This window comes from Amblyomma americanum, chromosome 5 (genome assembly GCF_052857255.1).
Source record: "Amblyomma americanum isolate KBUSLIRL-KWMA chromosome 5, ASM5285725v1, whole genome shotgun sequence".
Classification (NCBI taxonomy): Eukaryota; Metazoa; Arthropoda; class Arachnida; order Ixodida; family Ixodidae; genus Amblyomma; species Amblyomma americanum.
In genome coordinates this window covers 139,685,379-139,711,105 of record NC_135501.1, presented here as the reverse complement: position 1 = coordinate 139,711,105, position 25,727 = coordinate 139,685,379, and the positions used below count along the sequence as shown (strand labels likewise).

Below are 25,727 nucleotides of genomic sequence, written 5' to 3'. Positions count from 1 at the left end.
TGAGCGTCAAGTCGGCCACCCGCAAGGCATCGAACACGGTCCACAGGCGTTCAAGGTGTTGGTCAAAGGTTTCTGAGAACACCACCACAGTAAGCTAACAGGTTTGCCTTTTGAGGCCAGCCAGGACAGTATCCATCTTGCGCTGAAACGTCGCTGGCGCAGAGCAAAGGCCGAAGGGCATCACTTTAAATTCATATAGACCGTCGAGTGTGATGAAGGCCGTTTTTACGCGGTCACGTTCATCAACCTCAAACTGCCAATATCCGGTCCTTAGGTCGATCGACGAAAAATAATTGGCGTGGCGAAGTCTCCCGAGCGAGTCGTCGATGCGGGGCAGCGGGAAGACATCCTTTTTCGTTATGGCATTCAGCTTATTGTAATCCACACAAAAGCGAGTGTCCCATCCTTCTTCTTAGCAAGCACGACGGGCGACAACCACGGGCTCATAGAGGGATGAATAATGTCGTCTGTAAGCATCTCCTTCACCTGCGTTTGGATAGCGTCACCTTCCTTCGGGGAAACGCGCTATGGCTGCTGTGGTATGGGGCGAGCGTCATCGGAAGTGATGATCCGATGCTTCGTGATCGTCGTTTGCTGAAATTTCGAGAAGGATGCGAAGCAGGTTTTGCACTAGAAGAGTAGGGCGCGGAGGTCGCGCTGTTGAGTCGCTGAGAGCCAGGAGCTAATATCGATACGATCCAGGGACGTGTCAGGACGGTCTGTGGCATCGAACCCAAAGCGCTCTGTGACATCGGCCAATTGTTCGGCTCACGCGATGGCAGTAGCTCGGAAAAGATGAGGTTTGATCTTAAAATTAGTAACAAGGAGTTCCGACCGACCGTTACGGAGGAGGACAATACTTCGGGCCGCACAAATGCCATGTGTCAGCAGCATGGAAAGGTTGCCCTCCGCGACTGCAGGTCCATCACTTAGCCAAACGTCGCATTCGACGCTTGCAAAAACACTGGAGCGCGGCGGAATCAAGACCCTTTCAGTAGAAATACGAAGGGCGGAGCAGCGTTGCCGAACGTCGGAGGTGTCGTCGGCTTTCGCAATCGAAAACGTAACGATTCTGTGCCGCAGGTCAATATTAGCACCATTCTCACGGAGATCTACGCCCAAAATCAGGTCACGAGAACAGTCGCGGACACCAGCCAGCAAACTATGAACGTCGAGTCGCTGATCTGGACCCTAGCCGTGCACTGTCCAAGCGGTGTAATGATACGCCCTCCCTACACCCCCCCCCCGCCCTCTGGATCTGCACGCCAGAGCAAGGAGTTGTAGCTTTCTTTAGAAGCACTGCCAAGTTTCAACTGATAATTGAAAACTCCACTCCTGTGTCCACCAACGCGCTAATGCTGTGACTATCGAGAAGCACGGGTATGTCGAAGGAGAAGCGGTCCTTTAGTTCAGCTGCTGTCGTCGACGTCGTCAAAGCTCTATCATCGGATGTCTTCGTCGTCTGCATCGTCAGGCGGTCTTTACAGGGTCGATATCCACGGACCACGCACCCGGAGGTCGCTGCCCTCAGTTTTCCCGGCGAGGGCTGGGCGAGCGGTCCGCCGTCGCTTGCGAAGAGTTCTGCACATTCGGTGAAAACGATGGACGGCGAGGTGACGGTAATCGGGACAGACGGCGCGCCATGGAGCACTGAGGTTTCTGGGTCAGGTACTCTTCAATCTCACGGGGCCGTTGGCCAAACCGGGAACTTGGCTTATCGGATGAAAAACCCTGCAGGCCAACCTCTCAATATGGGCACCGACGGAACAGGTGACGAGGCTCCCCACAGTGGAATCACAAACGCCGGTGGCCAGGGCCACGCCAAACGTCCGCTCTGCGCAGGGATTCCGATCACTCGGGATGCGGAGCTGTCCTGGCTGCACGGAGGGTAGCAGGACGTCGTGATGGTTGGGAAAAACTGCCGCTAGATTTGAGACAGGGCTTCGCAGCGCGTCAGCACAGGTCAGGCAGCAGTAGTCTTTCTGGTTGGGCAGTGGAAATGTCGGTGGATACAGGGCAGGGCGTCGCAGAGCTTTAGCGTATGTCGGGCGGCAGAAGTCTGGGTAGGCTGTGGTTCGGTGTGTAGTAACGGAGGCCTGATAGCTTGCTGCACCTCTTCGCGGATCACGCTAATAAGAGAGCTGGCCGCTGGCTGCGACGTACCACAAATCTTCTCTAGCTCATCACGGACAACAGCGCGGAGTATGTCGCGGAGAAAGTCGGTATTGCTGTTGAAAACCGGGAGGTACTCCGTAACAGAAGCAGCAAGGACTGGACGGTCGCACGCGATGGAACGCTGCTGGAGGACCAGCTCCATCGTGACTGCCTCCACTAGAAACTCGTCAACAATGCTGGAGTGGAGGGGGGCTCAGCACGAGGCCGGCGAAAAGGTGGCGCAGATTTTTGGCTTCCCACATGGCTGGGTCAGCCCGTCGGAAGAGCAGCGTCATGTCTTCGACGTACATGGTAACCGTTTCGTTGGGCATTTGCATACGAGACTGCAAGGCTCGTTCAGCTCGCTCCTGACGATCAGCGCTGACATACGCGGCGAGCAGTTGACGTCGGAACTCAGGCCACGATGAAAGTGTGTCCTCTAAAGTTTTCGTACCATGTACGAGCACCACCCTCCAAACTGAAGAAATTGTTCCTCAGCTTGGCGGCGTCATCCCATTGGTTAAATGCGGCGACACGTTCAAACTGGACGAGCCAATCTTCCACGTCCTCCAGTTGAGTCCCGTGAAAGAACTTTGGTAGTCCTGGGTTCTGGAGGGTGTAGTAAGCGGCGCCTTGCATTACCGGTTGACGGGTAGGCGCCGAGGGAGAGTCGAATGGCCTGAGCACAGGAAGCAGTCGGCCAGGCGGCGAGGTTGTCTCGAATAGCCAATGCCCTGGGACAGTCCAAGATTTCGGCTGCTGACCCGGTGCAATGGCGTGTCGACATGGAGAGCTCTGGAGAACTCGGTGTTCGGAGGGGTGTGCGACATATTCCAGAGCGATTTACCCAGCGCACTCTACTGCACAATGTCACAAATGAATGGCGGAATCAAAAAGGCTAGGCACAGGCCGCAAGGAATTTAGCAGTGTCCCAGCTGCAAAGAGCTTGCGCGTCTCACTTCTTTGTCCTCAAAGCGTTGCCCGGGGATATCTGGCGGCAATATTTCGTATTCTATACATGCAGCCAGTAACTAGAGGTCGCTCAATTTTTAATTTGTTAACGTGAGGATTCCATGTAAGGTCCTCTGTGAGCCATACGCCCAATAACTTTTGCTCTGTCAATTCTAGTAACGTGTCATCAAATTTCAGTAGAACACAGTAGCGATCTCTTTTATTTGCTGGCTTAAAAATTATATATGTGGTTTTTGCATGTGTTTAAACTCAGCCGGTTGGTTTTAAGCCACCTGGAGAGGTGGAAGAGGTAACTGTTGGCTTATGATTCTATGACCTCTTTTGTGGCGCCAGTGAAGAAAATATTAGTGATATTAGTGTCGTCAGCATACAATATTATCTCAGGGGAGTGTGGTATTGACGATATATCAGGTACGAGGAATGTGCAGAGAAACGGAGAATAAATGGTATCTTGGTATCGATAGGGCTGGAAATCATGACATGAGAAGAGCTTTGAAGTTGCCGACCTAAGCAGCCATAGCGCGTACCAGCACTGGGAATATGTTTGAACGAGACAAGATTGATATTTTATAATCATCAGGGGATAGATAGGCTGCGGCTTGCTGCCGCGCACTAGTTTTTAAAAGGCGCTTCACGAACATTCCGCGTTGTGTTAGGTGGCAGCGAAGAAGGTGTAATCATGGACGGCAAGGCCAACAAAAAAGGCCCTGGCAATATCAGGAGAATAATAAAAACTTATTTAGCAACAGGGCAATGCGACGTTAGCCTGCAAAGGAAGAGAAACGGAACGATGAGTATAAAATGAAAAGAATCAAAACAAGGCGATGTAGGCATAGACTCTATAGAAGAATGGTCTGCGGTGTGTCCATCAATACCCGATCCCAACTGTGTTTGGGGTATACGGTTAAACAACAACGAAGGGCTGGCAGGGTGATTCATCAAGGGACCAATTGCTAAAATGTAGTCTTGCCGCAAATGTTACTCATGTTTATTTGTTCAAACTCAAAGTACTGAGAACGTGGGTTTATCGTTTTAGTGGAGAAGAGCGATGGTACCAAGTTTATATGGCTTGTTTGTTGCTGGGCACAATTGGTTTTTCATTGTTCGAGAATGTTGTAGCCGATTACTTAGCCTTATCTTTAAATTGTGCACGACCATGAGAGCTCGAAATTCTGTACTTCGATGACTACCGACCACGCTTTTTGCTATCGACGTCTCTAGTTCCTTTCTAATGTGAGCGTAGATGAGTCTTTCTTTTGAGCTGAGTGCTGGACTACTTTATGGGGTCACTCTGCGTCCAGCCGGCCGCGAAGGCGAGCTTCCGTGCAAGCTACACGCAGGTGTTATTCAAGTACGCAACACGTTTCCCCAACCCGTGGCGCAGAGTCGCAGCCACGGCAGGTCCGGACGAAATAGGCAACGGCAGGGCACGCTAGGAAATAGTTTATTATCCTAACGCGAGGTAAAGCACAGTGCGGAAGGATGTTCTATTCGTAAAAAAAATGTTCAGTAGCTCACCAAGTCGTTGACGTCGACCGGCGCTGGTGTTCGGGGGCCGGCGGGCAGCGAAAGAGGTCCGTGGGGCAAATAGGTAAGGTGCTGCAGCGAGAGTCCCTTCCCGGTGCGCGTTCCCCCCTTTTATCTCTTCCGGCATTGCCTCCCTGGCAGCAAATCGTTGCCGTCAAGCTTAGGCGTGCTACCCACTGCGCAGAAGGCAGCGCGCTGCCGTGACGTCACTTCAGTGCTGGGGCGGAAATGCGCAGAGTCGCGGGGGTGCCTTCTCTCCACATTCCTGGTGGCCAGCGCGCCCGTGTAAGTCACGGTCACCGCTGGCGCGGGAGACGAGCCGGGGATACCAGTGTATCTCACATCCTCCCCTCCTTAAGAAGCCTCCCGAACACAGAAACAGGGGCAACATTACTTGATCTCCGCCATCCTGGGATCGAGGTTCGAAGTTCTTCAGCTCCCGCAGGTGCATCGGTTGACGGCCGCGCCCCGCCCCCGCCGATGAGCTGCTTCGCTCCGAGGGCTTGGCATCCCGCACGATGACGCTTGGCATCTTGCTCCCTGTCACGGTCTTCCGAGTGCGCGCGGCTGCACCGTTCCGGTGAATTCGGTCGACCGCCTCCTTGGCGCCGGCTGCGATGGCTTGGAGGCCAGAGGTACTGGGGCAGGTGGCTTCAGGGGCCAGGGCTGCGGCGCTTTATGGTTGAGGACGCGGTTGGGCTGCCCTGGCATACCTGGTCAGCAGGCGAGGACCCAGGGTTGCGGTGGTAATGGGGCCCTGAAGGCGGTGGCGCACAGTCGGCGGGTGGGCAGCTCCGATGCGATGTGACAGGTAGCAGGGGTGGCCAGGGTGGCGAGTGCAGGTTGCGGGCGGGATGTAGCGTCGAGCCTTGGGCGCGGCGCGTTGCCGATGCTGGATGGTGGCTGGTAGTTGGTAGTGGAATGGTGTCGTTCTGATGTGCCCTGATTTTTTCCATCTGCGCTGAAAAGGTCCACACAGATGCAGCCACCTCCCGCAGCGCGTGCTGCGTGGCTGTTCGATCCTCACGATAGTCATGCAGGTTAACGCCAATCAGTCTTGCGTGACTGATCGGCATGAGTGGCCCGTACGTTCATGCATCTAACGAGACTGCCTGCCGGCTCGCGCCCTCCCTCTAGGCTGCGCAGGCAGATTCTGTTTCAGCTTAGGGCGCAAGGTATAGCGGGACGCGGGGTTCGCCGGCTGATCGCAGCGCTCGTTATCCGACTGCGGCGCGGGTCGGGCTGTGTCCTCTACCCACTCATCTCGCTGCACGTAGCGTCTCAGGTCACATACGTGCACCAGTCCGCCTGTCGGTTTCGACCGCAAGTCCTTGAGCCTGTAAACGAGCGAGGAAAGTTTCTCTCGCACGCGGAACGGCCCGATCCATTTCGGCGCCAACGAGGCCGCAAACTGTTTGCTAGCGTCGCTGAGAACGTGCTGGCGTCGAAGCACCAGATCGCCCACTTCGTAGTGAACATCCCGGTGCGAGCGGTCGTACTGTGCTTTCTGCTGCGCCCTAGCGGTGTTCAGGTTGCGGCGAGCCTTGCGTAAGGCCTCTGTCATCTTAACGCGCAGCTGCGTCGCGTACTCAGCTCGTGCTGACGAAGCGACTGGCGTCTTCCTGCTGTGCGATAGAATCCGGTCCATCGGATTTTGCAGCTCTCTACCCAGATTGAGAGAAGACGGCGCATACCCAGTCGAGCGGTTAACGGTCGAACGCAAAGCAAACGCGATCTCCGTCAGATAGGAGTCCCAATCTTTGTGCCTCTCAGAGTATGCGACAAGCAAGTGCAAAACGTTGCGATTGACTCGTTCCGTGGGGTTCGACTGAGCATGATGGGCGGTCGTTTCCTTGTGCTTAATGCCGAGTGCAGCGCACGAATCAACGAACACATTCGCAGTGAAGTAGGACGCGTTGTCCGTTATCAGCTGCTCTGGGAAACCGGACCTGGTGAATACGTCCATCAGCTTCTACATGATCACTAGTGCCGTCAGCTTTCTAAGGCGGAAAAGTTCGACCCACTTGCTGCAGTGATCCGTGACCACCAGCAAGAACTTGTTCCTACTAGGTGTCATAGGATACGGTCTCATGATGTCACACGCCGCGATTTGCCAGGGAGTCTGGCTGTTTATCGGGTGCATGAGGCCGGGTGGTCGTCCGCCTCGGGGCTTCACGCTTTGGCACACACGGCACGAGCGGGCGTAGCGTATTACGTCCCTTTTCATGCCAAGTTAGGTAGCAAAGCGACACAACATAGTGTAAGTCTTGGGGCCGCTTGCATGCCCAGCGATGCACGAGTCGTGAGAGTAGCGTAACAGTGCTGCTCTCAATACTCGCGGTATCGCCACCTTGAACGCCTCGTTTGTGTCGTTCTCGGAGGGGATATACCTCAGCAGGGCGCCGTCGGAATCCAGCAGATACGAATCCATCGCGCTCACAGCACTACCAGCTGTTTCCGAGCGCTCCGCACCGACAGCAAAACCAGCTGTCTCCGTGTGCGCGATGGCCCTGCCGCCCGGCTCCCGGAGCCCGTCGAACACCTTTCGACAAAACGGATCCTTCTGCTGAGCTTCGAGCAGCTCCTTTCTGCTGAACACGATCCCCACGGAACACGATCCCCACGGTTGGTCCGCGTTCCTTACATGGGCTACGACTCTGGTCAGTCCCTCTCTCTCTCCGGCTGTCGGGCGGTCGGTCGCGTGACCTTCCTCGCACTGGACAGGCGCTCGCGAGAGTGCGTCAGCCACAGCGTTGTTTTTCCCTTTGCTGTAGCGCACGGTGAAGTCGTAACGCTGCAGCAACAGGGACCAACGCGCTAGGCGACCGCTCGGCTCGCTGAGTCGTCTCAGCCAGGTGAGCGCCATGTGATCCGTCTCGATCACAAAGGCCACCCCATCGACGTAGTATAGTAGTCGAAGTTACGCAGAGCAAAAACTATCGCGAGACATTCCTTCTCTGTCACCGAGTAGTTTCTTTCTGCCGGCGTCAACGAACGGCTCGCGAAAGCTACCGGACGGAGAACGCCTTCATGCTCCTGAAGCAACCCTGCTCCTAAGCCCAGGTCGCTTGCGTCGGTTTGAGTCACAAACTCCCTGTTTAGGTCGGGTAGCTTCAACTCAGCCGTGTCAGCGAGCACTTTGGTGAGGTTGCGCAGTGCATCCTCTTGCTCGTGACCCTAACTCCAGCGCTCGCCTTTCTTCAAAAGCTTTGTCAAAGGCGCCTGCAGCGCTGCGCAATCTGGGATGAGCTGGCGATGAAAGGTCACCATTCCCAGGAGGTGCCTGAGACCTGCTATATCTGTAGGCGACGGAAACTTAAGCAAAGCCTCAAGCTTATCGTCGCACGGCAGAAAGCGGGGCTCTGTTGATCATGAACCCCAACAGCGTTATTCGGGTCGTGGCGATCTGTGCCTTCTTCGGGTTAAAAGTGATTCCCGCGGAACTCAGCCTCTCTTGGACGTCCCTCAAGTGGCGCAGGTGTTCCTCGAACATTTTCGAGTACACCACGATGTCGTCTAGGTACGCGAGCGCATGTTGCCACTTCGCATCTCGCAGAACACGGTCCATTTGGCGCTGATAAGTAGCGAGTGCTCCTAGCAAGCCAAAAGACATTCTCTTGAACTGGAAAAGGCCTCTGTGACAAGCGAAAGCAGTTTTCTCCTTGTCCCGCTCATTCATTTCAACCTGAAAGTATCCGCGGCTAGCATCGAGTTCTGAGAAGTACTTCGCCCCACCTAGGTTGGACACTAGGGAAGAAATGGTTGGTAGAGGGTACGCGTCTTTCCTCGTAACCTCATTCATTTTGCGGTAGTCCACGCAAAGTCGATATGGATCGTCTTTCTTTGGAACCAAGGCTACCGGGAAGGGCTGTTAGACCTCTCAATAACGCCAGTGTCGATAAGTTCGTCTAAGGCGCTGTCCAGTGCTTTTCTCTTGGCCAAGCTAATTGGTCTAGGATTGCACTTCCAAGGCAGTGCGTCACCTGTGTCTATTCGGTGCCTGACTAGGGTAGTGAGGCCCGGGCGGTCAGTGAATGTTGCGTTGTACTCCTAGAGGAGCGATGAGAAACGTGCCTTCTCCCTCTCCGTCACTCTGTTCACTTCCGACAACAAGGGGTGCGCTGACCTTCCCTGCGCGGCAGAGCAGCTTTCTACCGTGGCAACCTTCTCCCTTCCCTCTCCCTCAGCGGCGATGGTCCACTCGCCTCCTGGATCTCGGGCTGGCGGGGTGGATTTTTCACGGTTTCCCCCCGCTCGCGCCGCGTACGGAGTCTGAATGGTCTGCGACGCCGCGGGCGCTTTCGCGAAAGGCTTCAAGACGCCTGACGTGCGCTCCCTGTAGCCTCCGCTGCTGATGTCTATCACAATACCTGTCTTGGTTAGGAAGTCTCGTCCAAGAATTACAGGAACGGATAAACAGGGAAGATGAACGAGGCGTTGTCGCCGCACGCGTCTTTCCCAGCGAACCACTATCCTAGCTGCACCGCTTGATTGCGCTGTGCCGCTCACGAGGCGAAAAGTGGTATCGCACTCTCTCAGCTGGATTTTGTTCTCGCGGAGATGGTTTAACACCTCGTCACCAAACAAAGAAGCGCTTGCTCCTGTATCTAGCAACGCGGTGAATTTCTTTCGAGCAATCGTTAGCTCAATGAACGGCGCTGACAGGTCAACAGAACTTCCTATGCAACATGCCAAAGGCGCTAGCAAACCGGGGTTTTCTGTGTACGCCGCGCGGGATCGAAGGTCGATCACCGGCGGCTTTGGCCGTTTCCCGACCGTGTTTGGTAACGGGCGGGAGGGCGGCCACACTCGCGGGCGAAGTGCCCCGGCTGGTCGCACCAGTACCAACGGTTGCCCGGGCCCCGACGGGCTAGGCGCTGGTCGCCCCGTTCCGGTCGGTCGTCTCGAACTCGCGGCGCGGATGGTAGGTGCCGCGCGTCGGCCTCGCGATCTCGCAACGGTTCGTTCCGCTCTGCGGCAGCGTGTGCTGTTCGCAACGCGTAGCTGAATGGGTCCAAAGCACGGTCGGACAACTCTCAACCTCTTGGGACACGCTCGTCAGCAAACTGTGCTGACGCTTCAGCTCTAGATGGACTGCGCGCTGAGCTGCCATTCCACGCGCAGCGCGGCTCAAGTCACAGCGATGCGGTTGGCGGCGGCCGATACGCTCGCGCAGAGAGGATGTCTCCCTGAATGCGCTTCGCCTCAGGTGCCAGCTAATCCAAATCTCCGAACCTGACTCCCCTCAGGTAGGCCGTGAAAGTCGGGTGCGCTTGTCTCGTGACACGCTCAACTTTCTCCGTGTTCGTTTCGCGATTGTCAGCGAGGCGATAAAGTTCACCCATCGCTCGGACGTACTCTAACAGAGACTCGTCGGGGTGCTGGGTTCGGAGCTCCAGCTCTCTCCTCAAACGCCACTCATAATTTGCGGGAAGGAATTCGTCGCGGAAGCTTGCGCAAAACTCCTCCATTGTCCTCGCTCGGTTGCCGGCTAGTCGGTGCCAGCGGGCCGCTTGCTCCGTCAAAGAAACAGGCACAACACGCGCGAGCATATCGGCGTCTGCGATTCCTGTCACTTGTTGATAATGGAGCAGACGGTCGAGGTACTCATTTGCTCCCGTAGTGTCGTGGTACCCCGTGTAGGTACACAAGTCTATCCTAACACGTGGTGACTGGGCCGGGGCTTGCAAATTGTTTTGCAAAATACCCGCTAGACTCTGCATAACCTGCATTGCGTTCTGCAAGAGCACCTCGGATGATTGCGGACTAACGCCCCCGGAGTTGGGCGCAGCCGCTGACGGCGTCGAATGATGAGGCCTAGGTGCCTCATTGTTCGCGCCGCAGAGCGGCGAGGCGCCCGATGTGGAGCCCCCCATGCCAGGCCTAAGTCCTACCAACGCGTCAGGGGATGTTCCTCGGCTATTCCGCGTGGAACGCCCAAGATTCACAAATTCAATCCCTTCCAACGGCGCGTCAAGTACGGAGCCCTGGTTATGTGCCGCTGGCTCTGACAGCATAAACATAGACTGCAAGTCACTCCTGTCGGCTGCCATCCTTTGTTAGGGCGACGGTAGTCGTTCGCTCCAAAAAAGGTCACTGCTCGATTGCCTAGTTCGCCCCACGTTCGGCCGCCAAGATATGGGGTCACTCTGCGTCCAGCCGGCCGGGAAGGCGAGCTTCCGTGCAAGCTACACGCAGGCGTTATTCAAGTACGCAACACGTTTCCCCAACCCGTGGCGCAGAGTCGCAGCCACGGCAGGTCCGGACGAAATAGGCAACGGCAGGGCACGCTAGGAAAAAGTTTACTATCCTAACTATCCTAACGCGAGGTAAAGCACAGTGCGGAAGAATGTTCTATCCGTAAAAAAGATGTTCAGTAGCTCACCAAGTCGTTAAGGTCGAACGGCGCTTGTGTTCGGGGGCCGGCGGGCAGCGAAAGGGGTCCGTGGGGCCTTTAGGTAAGGTCCGTCAGCGAGAGTCCCTTCCCGCCGCGCGTTCCCCCCTTTTATCCCTTCCGGCATTGCCTCCCTGGCAGCAATCGTTGCCGTCAAGCTTAAGCGTGCTACTCACTCCGCAGAAGGCAGCGCGCTGCCGTGACGTCACGTCAGTGCTGGGGCGGAAATGCGCAGAGTCGCGGGGGTGCCTTCTCTCCACATTCCTGGTGGCCAGCGCGCCCGTGTAAGTCGCGGTCGCCGCTGGCGCGGGGGACGAGGAGGGGATACCAGTGTATCCCACAACTTTCACCATAACGTGACATCTGGTGGATATGCCGGTCAACGGTTTGCTTTGTCGTCCCCACCCTCAAGGAGCCTCCGGAAAATTCTGCACCTAGCTTTGAAAAAACCAAAGCTTTCGCTCATTAGCAATGGGCGACCATGTGGCACACGACGGCAGACTGTTTATTTCTTAGTGCTCTGCAGCTGTGTGCTGCACGCTTAGCTGTAATGCTTTGCGCAGTAGTGTAGGTTGCTAGTGAAAATGCCTATTTATCAAAACATTTGTGGTGGTTAAACCCGGTGTGACACGATAGCTACACCTTCCCGAGTGGAACTTCCTCAGTTGAATTGCAAAGTAAGTTTTTCGCTGCTTCGTTTCGCTGGGTGTTCCTTCTTCATAGCTTTGTTAGGACGGTCTTGCATGTCACCACTGCCTCGTGATTTCCTCGCTCAGCTGTGGTAAAAAGACAGCCTCATCTAGTTGCGCTAAAGACATGTTTATGGTCAAAAATTTCCTGGTGCTTCATTTGCAGCATATATTACATCCCAATATGAATTCATTCAATGCCTGTATAATGAGAAGAAATGTGCATTTTGTTTTTTGAATTACAAAAGCTAGCTAACTCGATAGTGTGTGTTTTTGCATTTCTCCCCTCTCGTGGACGCCATGCAGAGCTGCAACTTGAGTTACTTTCTGAAGCGTCTTGCACACTAATTTTTTTGTTTATTCTGCAAGGCGGGGCTTGTTTAGTGGAATTAGAACGGGGGTAGCAGGAAAACGGCTCCAGATCTTTCAGGTCGAGCACCGACCCACACGGCGATAGCGATGATGGTGAACCGCGTTTTCATCTTTGTCTCTGTCACGTATGTTCGTCGCCTTGGTTACAATCGCCTCCGTGGTGACGAGGAGCCATCCTGGCGACTTGCAGCGACGGTATGACGGCGGGGTTGTAGTAAGGCTTGAGGCGATGGACATGAAATGCCTTGCGTCCGCTTCGGCAGAAATTGTAGAGTGCGTGAGGGATTCGGCGACGTAGTAAAAAGGAGTTTCTCTCCACAGTGCGGTAGGGGCAGTGATACTTGGCAAGAAATTTCGATCACTGCTCTTTAAAGTGCACTGATGTCAGTGCACATTAAAGATCCCCAGGTGGTCGAAATTCTTCCGGAGCCCTCCACTGCGGCACCTCCCTTCTCTTACGGCGCGGTTCAGGTGTCCAACGATATATGAGACAGATACTGCGCCATTTCCTTTCCCCTCAAAAAAAAACAATTATTAAAAACCAATCATTCAGGGGCACTTGACGGTAAACAGGGCCACTGAAGGCTGCCAGGAGAGAAGTACGTGCGCTGTGGCATGATCGGTGTCGTGGCGGGATGCCTGGACATATTGGGTATCGGCAGTGTGTGAGTGAGCGATTAGGCAGCAGTCTTCTACGTGTTGAATGGCTTTATTGGTGGTGTATTGTTGAGACATCAGACTGGTAAGAGATAAAGTTATCTATTGTAGCAGACGGGTGACGGCTGTTAGAAAAAAGGAGAGAATCCTGCAGTGGTCTGCGTACCAGTACTGTACGAAAATTCGCGTAAAGGAAAACCCAATTCGAGTTGAATCTGGAAAGAGCCTATACGGTGGCAAAGCACTCTATTTCAATCACCGAGTAATTGGATTCAGCCATCGTGACTGTGCAGCTTTCATAGGAAACGACGTGTTCATCAAATACACAGAAGTGCTCGACGAGTACGGCACCGAGGTTAACATAACTGGCGTCCGTGTCGACCTCTGTAGGAGCGGTCGTTTCGAAATGGCGCAGTATGGATGCCACTGTGAGAATAACGAGCAAGGTGTGGTAGGCGTCATCGCAAGCTGCAGACCACAGCGATCAATCGGAACTGCAGGACAGACGTTGTGTTAGGGGCGCAGCAATAAAAGCAAAGTTGCGAATAAACATGCAAAAGTAAGAGCGCAGACCTAGCTAGTAAACTGCGCCGCTGTTTGTTGGGCGTAGGCTTTGGAAAGGCAGCCACAGCATGAAGTTTTGCCGGGTCAGGAGAAACACATTCTTTGGAGACCATGTGGCATGAAATGGTGAACTGACGTTTTTTCGAGTTGAGCTGCAGGCCGGCCTAAGAGGAGCAGCTGAAAAGTGCCTCAGGCTGGAGAGATGGGTGTCGAAGGTGGGGAAAAAATAACAGTCCCCAAGGCAGCACAGGCACAAGTCAACGTAAAAGTGTACCTATCATTCCCTGCAAGTTCCCAGGCGCATTACAAATGCGGAAAGACTTCACAGTAAACTTATACAAGCCGTGGGGGTAGGAAAAGTTGTGTTTTGGGACGATCGGCTGCTTCCATGGAAACCTGACAGTGTTCAGAACGTAAATCGAGAGAAGAGTTCTGCCTCTCGCAAACAGTCCATGGCGTCGTGTATGCACGGGAGGACATAGACGTCCTTGTGCGTGATATCATTTAGGCAGTATTGAAAGGAGCCGTTTTCCTTTTTCAAAAACACGCCAGGTAATACACAAAGGCAGCTTGAAAGCTGAATGACGCCGTTTTGAAGCATTTCATCGATTTGCTCTTCAACGGAATGGCCCTCGGTTGCAGACACGCGATACCGGTGTTGCCGCAGCGGGCTATAAGCACCATTGTGGATGGGATGGGTGACAGTGGAAGTTCGGCCCAAAGAACGTTGGTAAGAGTCGAACGAATAGCGGATTTGGTGGAGGTTGGAAAGCAGCGTCTATTGCGACAAAGGAACATTGGCGTCAGTGAAGCGAAGAAACACCGGTAGACATAGGATCGGGCGCAGAAGGCGGGCTAACCGCGCTCATAGCGAGGGGCGGTGCAACGTGTCTCCTCGCGGGGGAGCAGAGGCGCGATGGGCTGTAAACTCTCAAGACATGAACCTTGGCGCACAGCGGTAGGGGGAAAATGGGTTAGAGACCAAAATCAGTTATAGGTCAGCGGAGAAAGTCAGCGTATTGAAGAGGAAGACACTTGCGTTGTCATCACAGTAAATTCATACAAGCCGTCGCTAACAGACTCGCAAGAGAGCTGTACAAGGACGGATGAACATGGAGGAAGGTCGAGTTCATCGGCACCGATACCTTTAACACAGAATAGAGGAGGAGTAGCTAGCACCCGGGAAAGGATTGAGCGGACCGGAGAAGATATGTTCAGCTCGAACACAGTCAAAAGTATGGCGGCGCAACAGCGAGTCCCAAACCCGAGTAAAAGGATGGGCAAAATAAAGCAGCGCAAGGAACTCGGCTATATGAAGCAAGTTCTGTATTAAACCTATTGGTGCGCGCTGCAGGCGGCTTGATGTGATGAGCGCTGGCCGTGCGCAGCGACAGTTCAGCAATTGAAGTCTTTACCTTTCTTAAGGAGCGACGAAGCTTTTCGTCCTTTACTGAAGTCGCTGAACCGGTGTCCACAAGCGCTATGACACAAACGTCCTGAACAAAAAAACTTCATTAAGATTAGCAGATGATTTAGGGGGCCTTTGAAAGTGCGACGGAGGCGAAGTAGCACCTGCCTCAGGAATTGCGGCGCCTAATTGTTGTCTTAAGTAGTGTTGGGGCGCTGTCTTAGAGGAGAGAAGGAGCGGCTGCGTGGCGATGGGGAACGGCGGCTGGTGAGGCCGGAATAGCGAGGAGAAAAAGGATTAGTTGATGACAGCTCAGCAGGCCTGGAGTACTTGACTAGCAGGCCAGTATCTGGGAACTTGAGGAGATAGTACTGAGACATGGAGACGACGACGGCAAAGCCGTTCTCATGGCCTGGCAATCCGCAAATGTAGAAAATAGGTTGGTTGTCGGTAGTAAGCCAGGGATTGGTGACTCGTGGCGCCGGTTGAAAGTACGGTGCTGGTGCTCGCAGAGGTACTGGAGGCGAGAGTTAGGTGGGCGGCCGAAGTCTGGCGACGACGTCGGCGTATTTCAGTGAAGCGCTCACAGGTGGCGGTGGATGTGCGGGCGGGTAGCCTCATCAACCTGCTATTGGATGGCATTTCGAAGAGCTAGAAAAAATATTGGCGGCAACTCAGGAGGGCTCGGCAGAATATAGCTGGCGCGCCCCTTGATGACGAACAGTCTGATTTTGTTCTTCTGCCTGGGGTACAGACGGGTCAGTGTCCGCTGCCTGCGAAGCTCCTAGAAGCTTTGGCAGGCGCGCAAGTCGCGCACTATTAGCATCTGAAAGGCGTCGTCGTCGATACCCTTAAAGGTGAGTTTAATCTTGTCAGCTTCCGTCATATGAAGTTTTGATTGCTGGCATAAGTCGTAGACATTTTCAATGTAAGTTGTGACATTCGCTAACCTGTTGAGACCGTTCGCTCAAGGGTTGTTTGGCGGAGTTTTCTGAAAGCAGGACGTCCGAGCACTTCAGAGAAGTTCGTCTTGAAGGCACACAAAATTCGGATGCCCACCTCGTCGATCCGATACCGCAAGTCAGCAACACCGATGTGATAAAACATCGCATTGTTTATTTTTGCGGCATCGTTTTAATAGTTGTAGAGCCTCACTCGTTCGCTAGACGTGAACCAATCTTCTACATCCTGCTCATTGGTACCGCTCAAGAAGGCCTGCTCCCATGGCGCAGGGAGCCGGCACAGAAAACAGCTGGGCTCACTTGCACAATCTGACGTTGTACGTCCCCGGCATCGCAGGGGTCGGCAGAGCATAGCTGCAGAGATCCAGAGCTGTCAGCCGACACCTCCACCAAATGTAAGGCGGGCGTTAATATAAAGGATCTGGGACGATGGGACCAGCGGCGAAAACAGTGAGAGATCATCGCGGTCGAGCACCCACTGCTAAAGCGATGCTGCTGGAGCGCGTGTTCATCTTCGTCTTTATCACGGCTGTCCGTCTTCCTTTTATATTTAAGTCATCTGTATTAGTGAATTTTCATGTTTTATTAAATGAAAAAACTTCAAGACAGAAAAGTGCTACATTCTCTACTTCGCTTTCTAGATGCATCTCAAGACGCTGTAGGGACACCGGTTCTCAATTTTACACCAGACGACAAGCTCTTGTGGACTCCTCGCACTTGTGCAACTACACCAGACGACAAGCTCTTGTGGACTCCTCGCACTTGTGCAGTTGCCTCTCAGGAAGCTGCACAGTTCTGCTGAACATGTTCAAACCAACAACGTAAAGCCACTTATCTAAGCTGCAACAAGATTCAGATGTAACGGGGGGTTTGTTACGAGGTACTGGGGCGACGGGAACGGCAACGGCAGCAGTCTGGGATCAGATCGGCCAAAGACACACAAGCGTAGCGCTGGCAAAAACTCTCGAGAACACTGTCACCTCGTCTTCGTCTTTTCAAATCATCAGACGCATCTTCTTCTTTAGCCTTAGAATCACCCCGGGGACAAGAGGAGCCATCCTGGCGACTTAGGATGATGGCAAGACGGCGGGGTCGTAGTAGGTCTTGAGGCGCTGGACATGAACGGTCTCCCGTCCTCGGCGGCGGAGATCAGGAGACGGCGTGAGGGGTTCCACGATATAATTAACCGGAGAGGTGCGCTCCAGCACACGGTAGGGACCATGGTACTTCGCAAGAAATTTTGAGGAGAGACCGGGAGTTCCTGAAGGGATCCAGAGCCACACAAGTGCACCAGAAGTGTAGTTCGGTGGGGTTTGGTCTTGGTCGAGGCGGGAGCGCTGGCGATGCTGGGTGTCAGTGGTGAGTGACCGGGCAATTTGGCGGCAGGCTTCGGCGTGTTGCGCGGCGTCGGAAACAGGCCGATATTCGGATTCATCAGGGCGGTAAGGGAGGATAGTGTCGATAGTAGCAGAGGGTTGGCGGCCGTAAAGTAGGAAGAAAGGAGAGAATCCGGTGGTAGACTGCGTAGCGGTATTGTACGCATAAGTAACGTACGGAAGGACGAGATCCCAATTCGTGTGGTCAGAAGCGACGTACTTGGAGAGCATGTCTCCGAGTGTGCGGTTAAATCGCTCAGTGAGGCCATTGGTCTGCGGATGATAGGCGGTGGTAGTTCGGTGAATCGTGTTGCACTCTTTGAGAAGCGCCTTCACCACCTCAGATAAGAACACGCGGCCTCGGTCACTGAGCAGTTCACGAGGTGCACCGTGGCGAAGGATGAATCGGTGCAAAATGAAGGAGGCGACGTCCGTCGCTGTGGCAGCCGGAAGGGCAGCAGTTTCGGCATATCGTGTAAGGTGATCCACCGCTACTATAGCCCAACGGTTGCCGTCTGCAGTGTATGGAAGCGGACCGTATAAATCAATGCCAACGTGGTCGAACGGGCGTGGAGGGCATGGTAACGGCTGCAGCTCAGCAGCAGAACGATGGGGAGGTGGCTTGCGACGTTGGCAGGGAATGCATGCGCGCACGTACTTCATGATAAAGGTGTACATTCCGCGCCGGTAGTAGCGCAGCCGTATGCGGGTGTAGGTCTTGAAAACGCCCGCGTGACCGCTGTGGGGGGCAGCATGGAAGTATGCGCATATCTCCGAGCGTAAGTGACGTGGAATAACGAGCAGCCACTTGCGACCTTCGGAGTTGTAGTTACGGCGATAAAGTAGGGTGTCACGGATCGCAAAATCGGCAGCTTGGCGGCGGAGCGCACGTGACGGTGAAGCAGCCGTCGGGTTGGCGAGAAAGTCGAGAAGGGAAGCGATCCAGGGATCCATGCGTTGCGCTGAAGGCATGTCGCTGAGGCGAAGCAAGGGCAGAGAAGCGTCGGAGGTGGAAAGGCTGGCGATCTCGGCTGAAAGGGGGCAGCGTGACAGTGCATCGGCGTCTTGATGCTTGCGGCCGGTGCGATACACGACGCGGATATCATATTCTTGCAAGCGAAGGGCCCACCTAGCGAGGCGGACGGAGGGGTCTTTCAGGTTGCAAAGCCAACAGAGCGCATGGTGGTCGGTCACAACGTCAAAAGGGCGCCCATAAATGTACGGTCGAAACTTCGCGAGGGCCCATACAATCACCAAACACTCTTTTTCAGTTACGGAGTAGTTGCGTTCTGCTGGTGTGAGTGTGCGGCTAGCATAAGCAACGACGTATTCGTCAAAGCCAGGTTTTCGTTGGACGAGGACAGCGCCGAGGCCAACACCGCTGGCGTCCGTGTGAACTTCGGTAGGAGCGGCCGAGTCGAAATGGCGCAGAATGGGCGGCGCCGTGAGGAGACGGCGCAAGGTGGTGTATGCGTCGTCGCACGCTGGAGACCACAGTGATAAATCCGCACTTCCAGACAGCAGTTGAGTCAAAGGCGCAGCAATGGACGCAAAGTTGCGACTAAACCGGCGGAAATATGAGCACAAACCCAGGAAGCTGCGCAGGTCTTTGATGGAGGTAGGTTTGGGAAAGTTAACCACAGCACGAAGTTTCGCTGGGTCGGGACTGACGCCCTGCTTAGAGACAACATGACCTAAGATGGTTAATTGACGAGCGGCAAAACGGCATTTTTTTAAGTTCAGCTGCAGGCCGGCGTCAGAGAGGCAGGTCAAGACGTGCTTCAAACGGGAGAGGTGGGTGTCAAAGTCCGGGGAAAAGACCACAATGTCGTCGAGGTAGCAAAGGCATGTCTTCCACTTAAGTCCGCGCAAAATGGTGTCCATCATCCTCTCAAAAGTCGCGGGGGCGTTACAAAGCCCGAAGGGCATCACCGTAAATTCATACAAGCCATCCGGTGTCACAAAGGCGGTTTGGGGCGATCGGCTTCTTTCATAGGAACTTGCCAGTACCCGGAACGCAAATCAAGAGATGAAAAGAGTTCGGCCCCTTGCAAAGAGTCCAGAGCGTCGTCTATGCGCGGGAGGGGATAGACATCTTTGCGCGTAATCTTATTAAGGCGGCGGTAATCTACACAGAAGCGTATGGAGCCATCCTTCTTTTTGACGAGCACCACAGGCGACGCCCATGGGCTGCTTGAGGGCTGAATGACGCCGCTCTGGAGCATCTTGTCGACTTGGTCTTCAATAACTTGGCGCTCGGCGACAGACACACGATAGGGACGTTGTCGCAGCGGTGCGTGGTCACCTGTGTCGATGGCATGGGTGACAGTGGAAGTTTGGCCCAAGGAACTTTGATGTGAGTCAAATGATGAGCGAAACTGATTAAGTAAAGTGAGAAGCTGTGCCCTTTGCGGCGCTGGAAGGTTGTCGTCGATGGAGCGAAGGAATGCTTCGGTGGAGGAGGGATCGGGCGCAGCAGTAGGTGGGCTGAGTGCGGCTATGGAGAGGTGCGGCGCGTCGTCCGTCTCTTCGCGGATGAGCAGAGACGCGAATGGTTGTACCGTGCCGAGACATTCACCTAGGCGCAAGGCGTTGGGGAACGAGAATGGGTTAGACACGAACAGTACGGAGAGGCCAGCGGATATAGTCAGTACAGCGTATGGCAGAGGCAGACACTTGCGGTGCAGAAAGATAGGGGACGGAGTGAAGAGGACAGTGTCGTCGCGAAGAGGGCCGCAAGAGAGGGGTACGAGGACTGAAGAGCAGGGAGGCAGGTCAATGTCTTCGGCAACTAGGGCCTTAACACAGGCACCAGGAGGGGCAGTGTCCAAGACAGCTTCGGGCAGGTGAGAGAACTCGACTTCAGCTCGAGCACAATCGATGATAGCAGCATGGCGCGATAGGAAATCCCAGCCCAGGATAACAGCATGAGAACAGCAGGGCAGTACGACGAATTCGACGGCATAAATGGTCCCCTGGATTACAACGCGAGCGGTACACGCTGCTGACGGCTGGATGTTCTGAGCGCTGGCGGTGCGCAGTGAGAGTCCAGCAATTGGCGTCCTTACTTTTCTTAAAGAAATACACAGCTTTGCGTCCATGACGGAAACGGCAGCACCAGTGTCGACAAGCGCCATGACAGAAACGCCGTCGACGGAAATTTCAATGAGGTAAGCGGCTGACGGATGAGGCCTTTCGAAGTTCGTTGTGGACGCAGTTCTCGCCTCAGGAACTGCGGCGCCTAGTTTTCCTCCTGGTTAGCGGTGGGGCGACGTCGCATAGGCGAAATAGACCGGCGTCGTGGAGAAGAGGGCCGGCGGCTGGAGAGGGTAGAACGGTCCGGCGAGGAAGTACGACTTTGCGGCGGCGCAGCTGGTACAGAGTACTGACTCGGTGGGGGCCAGTACCCAGGAGCTTGGGGAGGAATTTCCGCGTCCGGGAGACGACGGCGGCAATGCCGAGCTACATGACCTGGGAGACCACAAAAGAAGCAAATCGGCCGATTGTCCGTTGTGCGCCAGGAATCGCTGACCCTTGGAGTAGGTCGTCGGTAAGCCACTGGCCCTCGCAAATGCGCCGGAGGCGCACTATAGATTGGCGGCTGCGGTCTTGCTACGACATCGGCATATGTCACTGGAGCCGCGACAGGAGGCGGTCTCGCGACGGCTTCGGCATATGTGAGCGGAGCCGCCACAGGTTGTGGTCTGGCGACAACGTCAGCGTATGTCAGCGGAACCGTGACAGGTGGTGACGGATGAGCCGGTGGAAGAGCCTCAGCAACTTGCTCTTGAATTGTATGTCGGAGCGCTGGAGTCAGATATGATGGTCGGTCGTGAGCGCTCGGCAGAAAGGAAAGTTGACGTGCCACTTCTTCCCGCAAGAAGTCTTTATTCTGCTGTAGCAGCGAGGGGCCAGGAGCAGGCGTGAGCCCAGCGAGCGACTCAACCTGCTGTGGCCGCTGGCGTGTCAGAATCCGCTGCTTGCGCAACTGCTCAAAGCTTTGACACAGCGTGACGACTTCAGCAACGGTACGCAAGTCGCGCGCTAGACGCATCTGAAAAGCGTCGTCATCGATGCCTTTCAAGATGTGTTGGATCTTGTCGGCTTCCGACATACGAGCGTTGACCCGCTTGCACAAGTCGACGACATCTTCAATGTAGCTAGTGAAGCTTTCACTAGCCTGCTGAGATCGTTCACGCAATCGCTGTTCGGCTCGGAGTTGCCTGACAGCCGGTCGACCAAATACGTCTGCAAATTTAGTCTTAAAAATGGACCAGGTTTGAATATCTGCCTGATGGTTGCGATACCAGAGGTTAGCCACACCGGCGAGATAAAAGATTACGTTGTTTAGCTTCGTCACATCGTCCCATTTGTTGTATACGCTCACCCGCTCGTACGATGTGAGCCAATCTTCCACATCGTTCTCGTCAGTCCCGCTGAAAATGGTCGGGTCCCGTTGACGAAGAGAGCCGGCACAGATGACAGCCTGGCCCACTTGTACGGCCTGGTGTTGGACGTCCTCAGGCATCGTGCGCGCCGGGAGAGCACGACTACGGAGCTCCAGGGCCGATGTTTTTACCCAGCACCTCCACCAAATGTAACGGGGGGTTTGTTACGAGGTACTGGGGCGACGGGAACGGCAACGGCAGCAGTCTGGGATCCGATCGGCCAAAGACACACAAGCGTAGCGCTGGCAAAAACTCTCGAGAACACTGTCACCTCGTCTTCGTCTTTTCAAATCATCAGACGCATCTTCTTCTTTAGCCTTACAGAGAATACTATCAGAATCTCCTCTCTTCGAGCTTTCCACAGATGCTGAACCCATACAGTATATGCCATCGACATAAGCAGGCTGAGCAATAGATGTACGCTTTGATAGATTTAGACACCCTGCCAAAGCACATTTATAGAGAAACGTTATAAAATGAGCACGCGCAGGCACAAATCTACAAGCACGAGTATCCGGTCAAGGTGTGCTTGTCGATGGAAGTCAGGTGCGATTGCTATTATTATCAGCGTGTGACGTAATCTACGACTGAACATGTGGCTCTCATGTTTTAGTCGTTAGAAGAGACAATCCTAACGTTTTCTAGGGTAGCATGCTTTTTTACGGCTGCTCTAGTTCTGGTGGATGATCTCAGTCAAGGGGACAGATTGTAATTCATAAAATAAGCTGCACAATACTGCGTCAACTTTTTACTATCTATATAACACCCCGTAATTATCGACAAAAGATATTGTACTTTTAACACGACCTTTGTCCGTAAGATTCCGAGACTTAGTCCATTAAAAACAATTCGTTTAACATCGAGATCATTTCCCCAGCACCCCTTCGATATAGATCCTCTTGCTGCTTACACATAACTTTGGACGCTTCTTGAGGTCTTGAAAACAGCTGGAAAACGCTTCATTTGGCAGGGCTGTAAGCTCCTTTGCCGTGGCGTCTTGAATGGCCTCAACGCTTCCCATCCAGCGACTTTTTAGGATCTTCACACGAGGAAACACAAAAACATCGCATGGGGAGAGGTAAGGCGAGTATGGTGGATGGAGAAGCACACTAATGCTGTCCTTGGCAAAAACTTTTGTCACGCTCAGAGCAGTGTGCGGCCTTGCGTTATCATGTAATAGGCTCCATTGTTCGGATGCCCATAAGTCAGGGCGATGGCGTCCCTGTGCATCACGCATGTGTTGGAGCACGCAGATATAAAATTCCTGATTCACCATCTGCCTTTGTGGGGCGAACTCGGGGTGTATGACACCTCTGACATTGAAAAAAACTATCAGCAACGTCTTTGTTATGATCTTCTGTAGCCACACATTTCTTGACGCCGGATAGCTTCTGGACCGCCATTCGGCGCTCTGCCTCCTTGTTTGAGGATCGTATTGAAAACACCATGTTTCGTATTCAGCAATAATAATGTCGACGAATACAGCATCCTTCTCTGCCTCGGAGAGCAAACCAGCGCTCACTGATGCCCGCGTGTCTTTCTGCTTCTGTGTGAGGCAGTGAGGCACAGTCTCGCACTAAGCTTTCGTTTCCCCAAGTTTTCACGAAACATTTGATGGCACATGTTGTCTTATTAATGTCGAGAGCATCTGATAGCATGTGGACTGTAATGGTGCGGTCCTGCTGACGATTTCCCTGACCCGAATCACTTTGTTTTTACTTCATGAGGTTGTAGGGCGCATCTGCGTTGTGTCGTTTTCACCGGGATTCTCCCAATATTGGAACCTCTTGTGCCACTAGAAAACTGGAGCCCGCGGTAATTTCTCGTTGCCGTAAGCGTCACGGAGCCCATGCGTCTGTGTGGCTGTCTTGCCAAGCTTCGCACAGAATTTTATGTTTACACGCTGTTCGAGGTGGACGTCCATCTCTTCACTTTCACTCACAGTAGAATGCGCAGACTAGTGACAACTTATTTTTCTACATGTAGTGTGATCTAGCGGCTGACACAGCAATTAACATAAATAGCTCAGGTTAGAACGGAAAAATGGCACTAGACATACGCACCAACTTTTGTTCTGGGGAGTCATTTCCAGAGAAGAAAATAAATCAGTCTTGAAACTTTACACACAAGGGTTGTAGCTTGAACGCATGCATAGCAGGGTGAATAGTTTTTTCGTCAGTCATTCAACAGAATTCCTTCAGAGGGAGTTCAACTTTGGTACTCAGACGATAACGCCGTGTAGTTTGTGACGTATGATGAATATGAACTATTAAGCTTTTCGTAATTTCTACGGAAGAATTGCTGTGGCTCTGATATCGCAGAAACTACCTATAGCAAGATTAACACCCGTGCTGCGTACTGTTTTTGATGCGAATATATTTGTACTCACAACATTTCTACCATGCAGGAACTTCACAGCGTTCAAAAGCAAATGACACAAACGACATTGTACAAATTTTGGACAGCGTATTTTCCAAGCGCTCTTTATCGGGACGAGGTTGTCAATCTGCTAAAGTAAGTGTATTTCATATTTTAAGCTCATTGTTTCCGAAAAGTGTACGCATGCGCGGGAGCCAAGTATCGAAAGAGAGGATTTTGGATGTAAACACATACCTTTCCTCTGCGCCTTGTGTGAAATAAGTTGTTGCGATCGACCTGGGTCGTAATGGAACTGATTACCAGCCGATTTTTTAATCATAACTATTTAAAAATTCACGAAACCTTAGCAGTGAGGTTTCCTAAAAAATAGCAGTGAAAAGTGGTGGAAGAAAACTGCTAGTGCTCGAGTTCTGTGCCACAATAAAGGCGTGTAATATTTTGTCCTCTGAAAGTTGTATCCAATGTCAGCCAAGTGAAGGCAGGTGGTTAAAAGCAAAAATCAAGATAGGAGAGTAGAAGTGCTGAAGTTCATACGGAAACGAGAGTGAGCAGAGTTATTATTCAAAACAAACATATTGGAAGTAAGCAAGTACATTCCTTTCCATATAAGCAGGGAAGAGATAAACGAGCGATGAGTTTAACAAAAGTTATCAGTAATAGAACTGATAATGCCTTCTTTATTACGTCTTGAATGAACATGTTGAAAATGTTTAATAACGGCAACAAGACTAGAGTTGATAGGTCCATTTTCTGTGATAAATTCATTTTTCTACCATCTGGCCGGAATGTGGAGTTCTCACAAAAAGTAATAAGATATCATAAAGGAAAATAGGCGCTTCTCTCGTCGGTTACCCAAGGGCATAGAAGTTAATATTTCAGAGAGCGTTCATTGTGGCCTCAACTAAGAGCGGATCGATCGCGGATGCTCGAAACACCCTCTGCGCAGCAGGCTCCTCCATTTTCGAACTCTAGAAGCCGACAAGTCACTTTCATAGACAGTGGAGCCTCCGACTTCGCTGTTCTTTAGATGCTTGTTTGTCCATTGGGCTGCAATCCTATAATTATTAACGTTCTGGAGATTATAAAATCCACAATCCTGCGGCACAAAACCATGTCGTTGGTCTAAATGCATGAGTGAACATCATGTACCGAGAGCTGAAAAGAGTGAACAGGCCCAGAGGCTACATGATCGTGTCTCTACAAGAGCGTTTCAGCATGGATCATTCGTGAGTCCTAGTAAGTGGTTCAGGCCGCAGAAGTTGTAAATCATTGCAAGTCTCATAGGCAGCGAATCGAAAATGAGTTCAAGTGATGGAGAGAGCGAGGGTCTTTAGTTGATGATTTTCTGAGTGTGTCTGAGCATGCACTCGTGGCCGTGGTGAAATGTATCCTTGAAAAAACACGTTTCTCCTATTTCAATATTCTGAAAAGACGTTCGAGATAACTTCTAAACTAGTTTACATTCCCTTAAACATTTTTATCGCTGGCAGCGGCAGCCTGTTTCTTCACGGCTGATAGCCGGCAAGAAATGTCTTTCGCCAGCTCGCTTACAAATCGCGAACATGGTGTATGTCAAACTGGCAACAGAAAGTGAAATTAACGTTAGAAAATGCAGCACGTTAAATAAGCATCCTCAAAGAGAATGGAGGAAGTCCAACTCGCGCTCACGGCAAGGCATCTGTGTCATGTTTTCTTCCTACTAGGGGAGCTACAAATTGTTCGCGCAATTGAGCCTCTCGGCAGCAAAACTAGATAGTTTTCAACTAGTCCAGGCTTATCTACGAGCGTTTCAGAAGGGAATAATCTGCAAAGCAAATCTTTTAAG

At 52.9% G+C, this 25,727-nt stretch overlaps 1 protein-coding gene across 1 annotated transcript in view; it reads left to right on the top strand.

The window, feature by feature from the left end:
• LOC144135085 (uncharacterized) overlaps positions 1-25,727 on the top strand; it is a 942,878-nt gene that overhangs the window by 436,583 nt on the left and 480,568 nt on the right. The window contains exon 6 of the mRNA XM_077667844.1: positions 23,931-24,037. Coding sequence (XP_077523970.1) covers positions 23,931-24,037 — 107 coding nt within the window. The remainder of the gene's footprint in view (positions 1-23,930; positions 24,038-25,727) is intronic.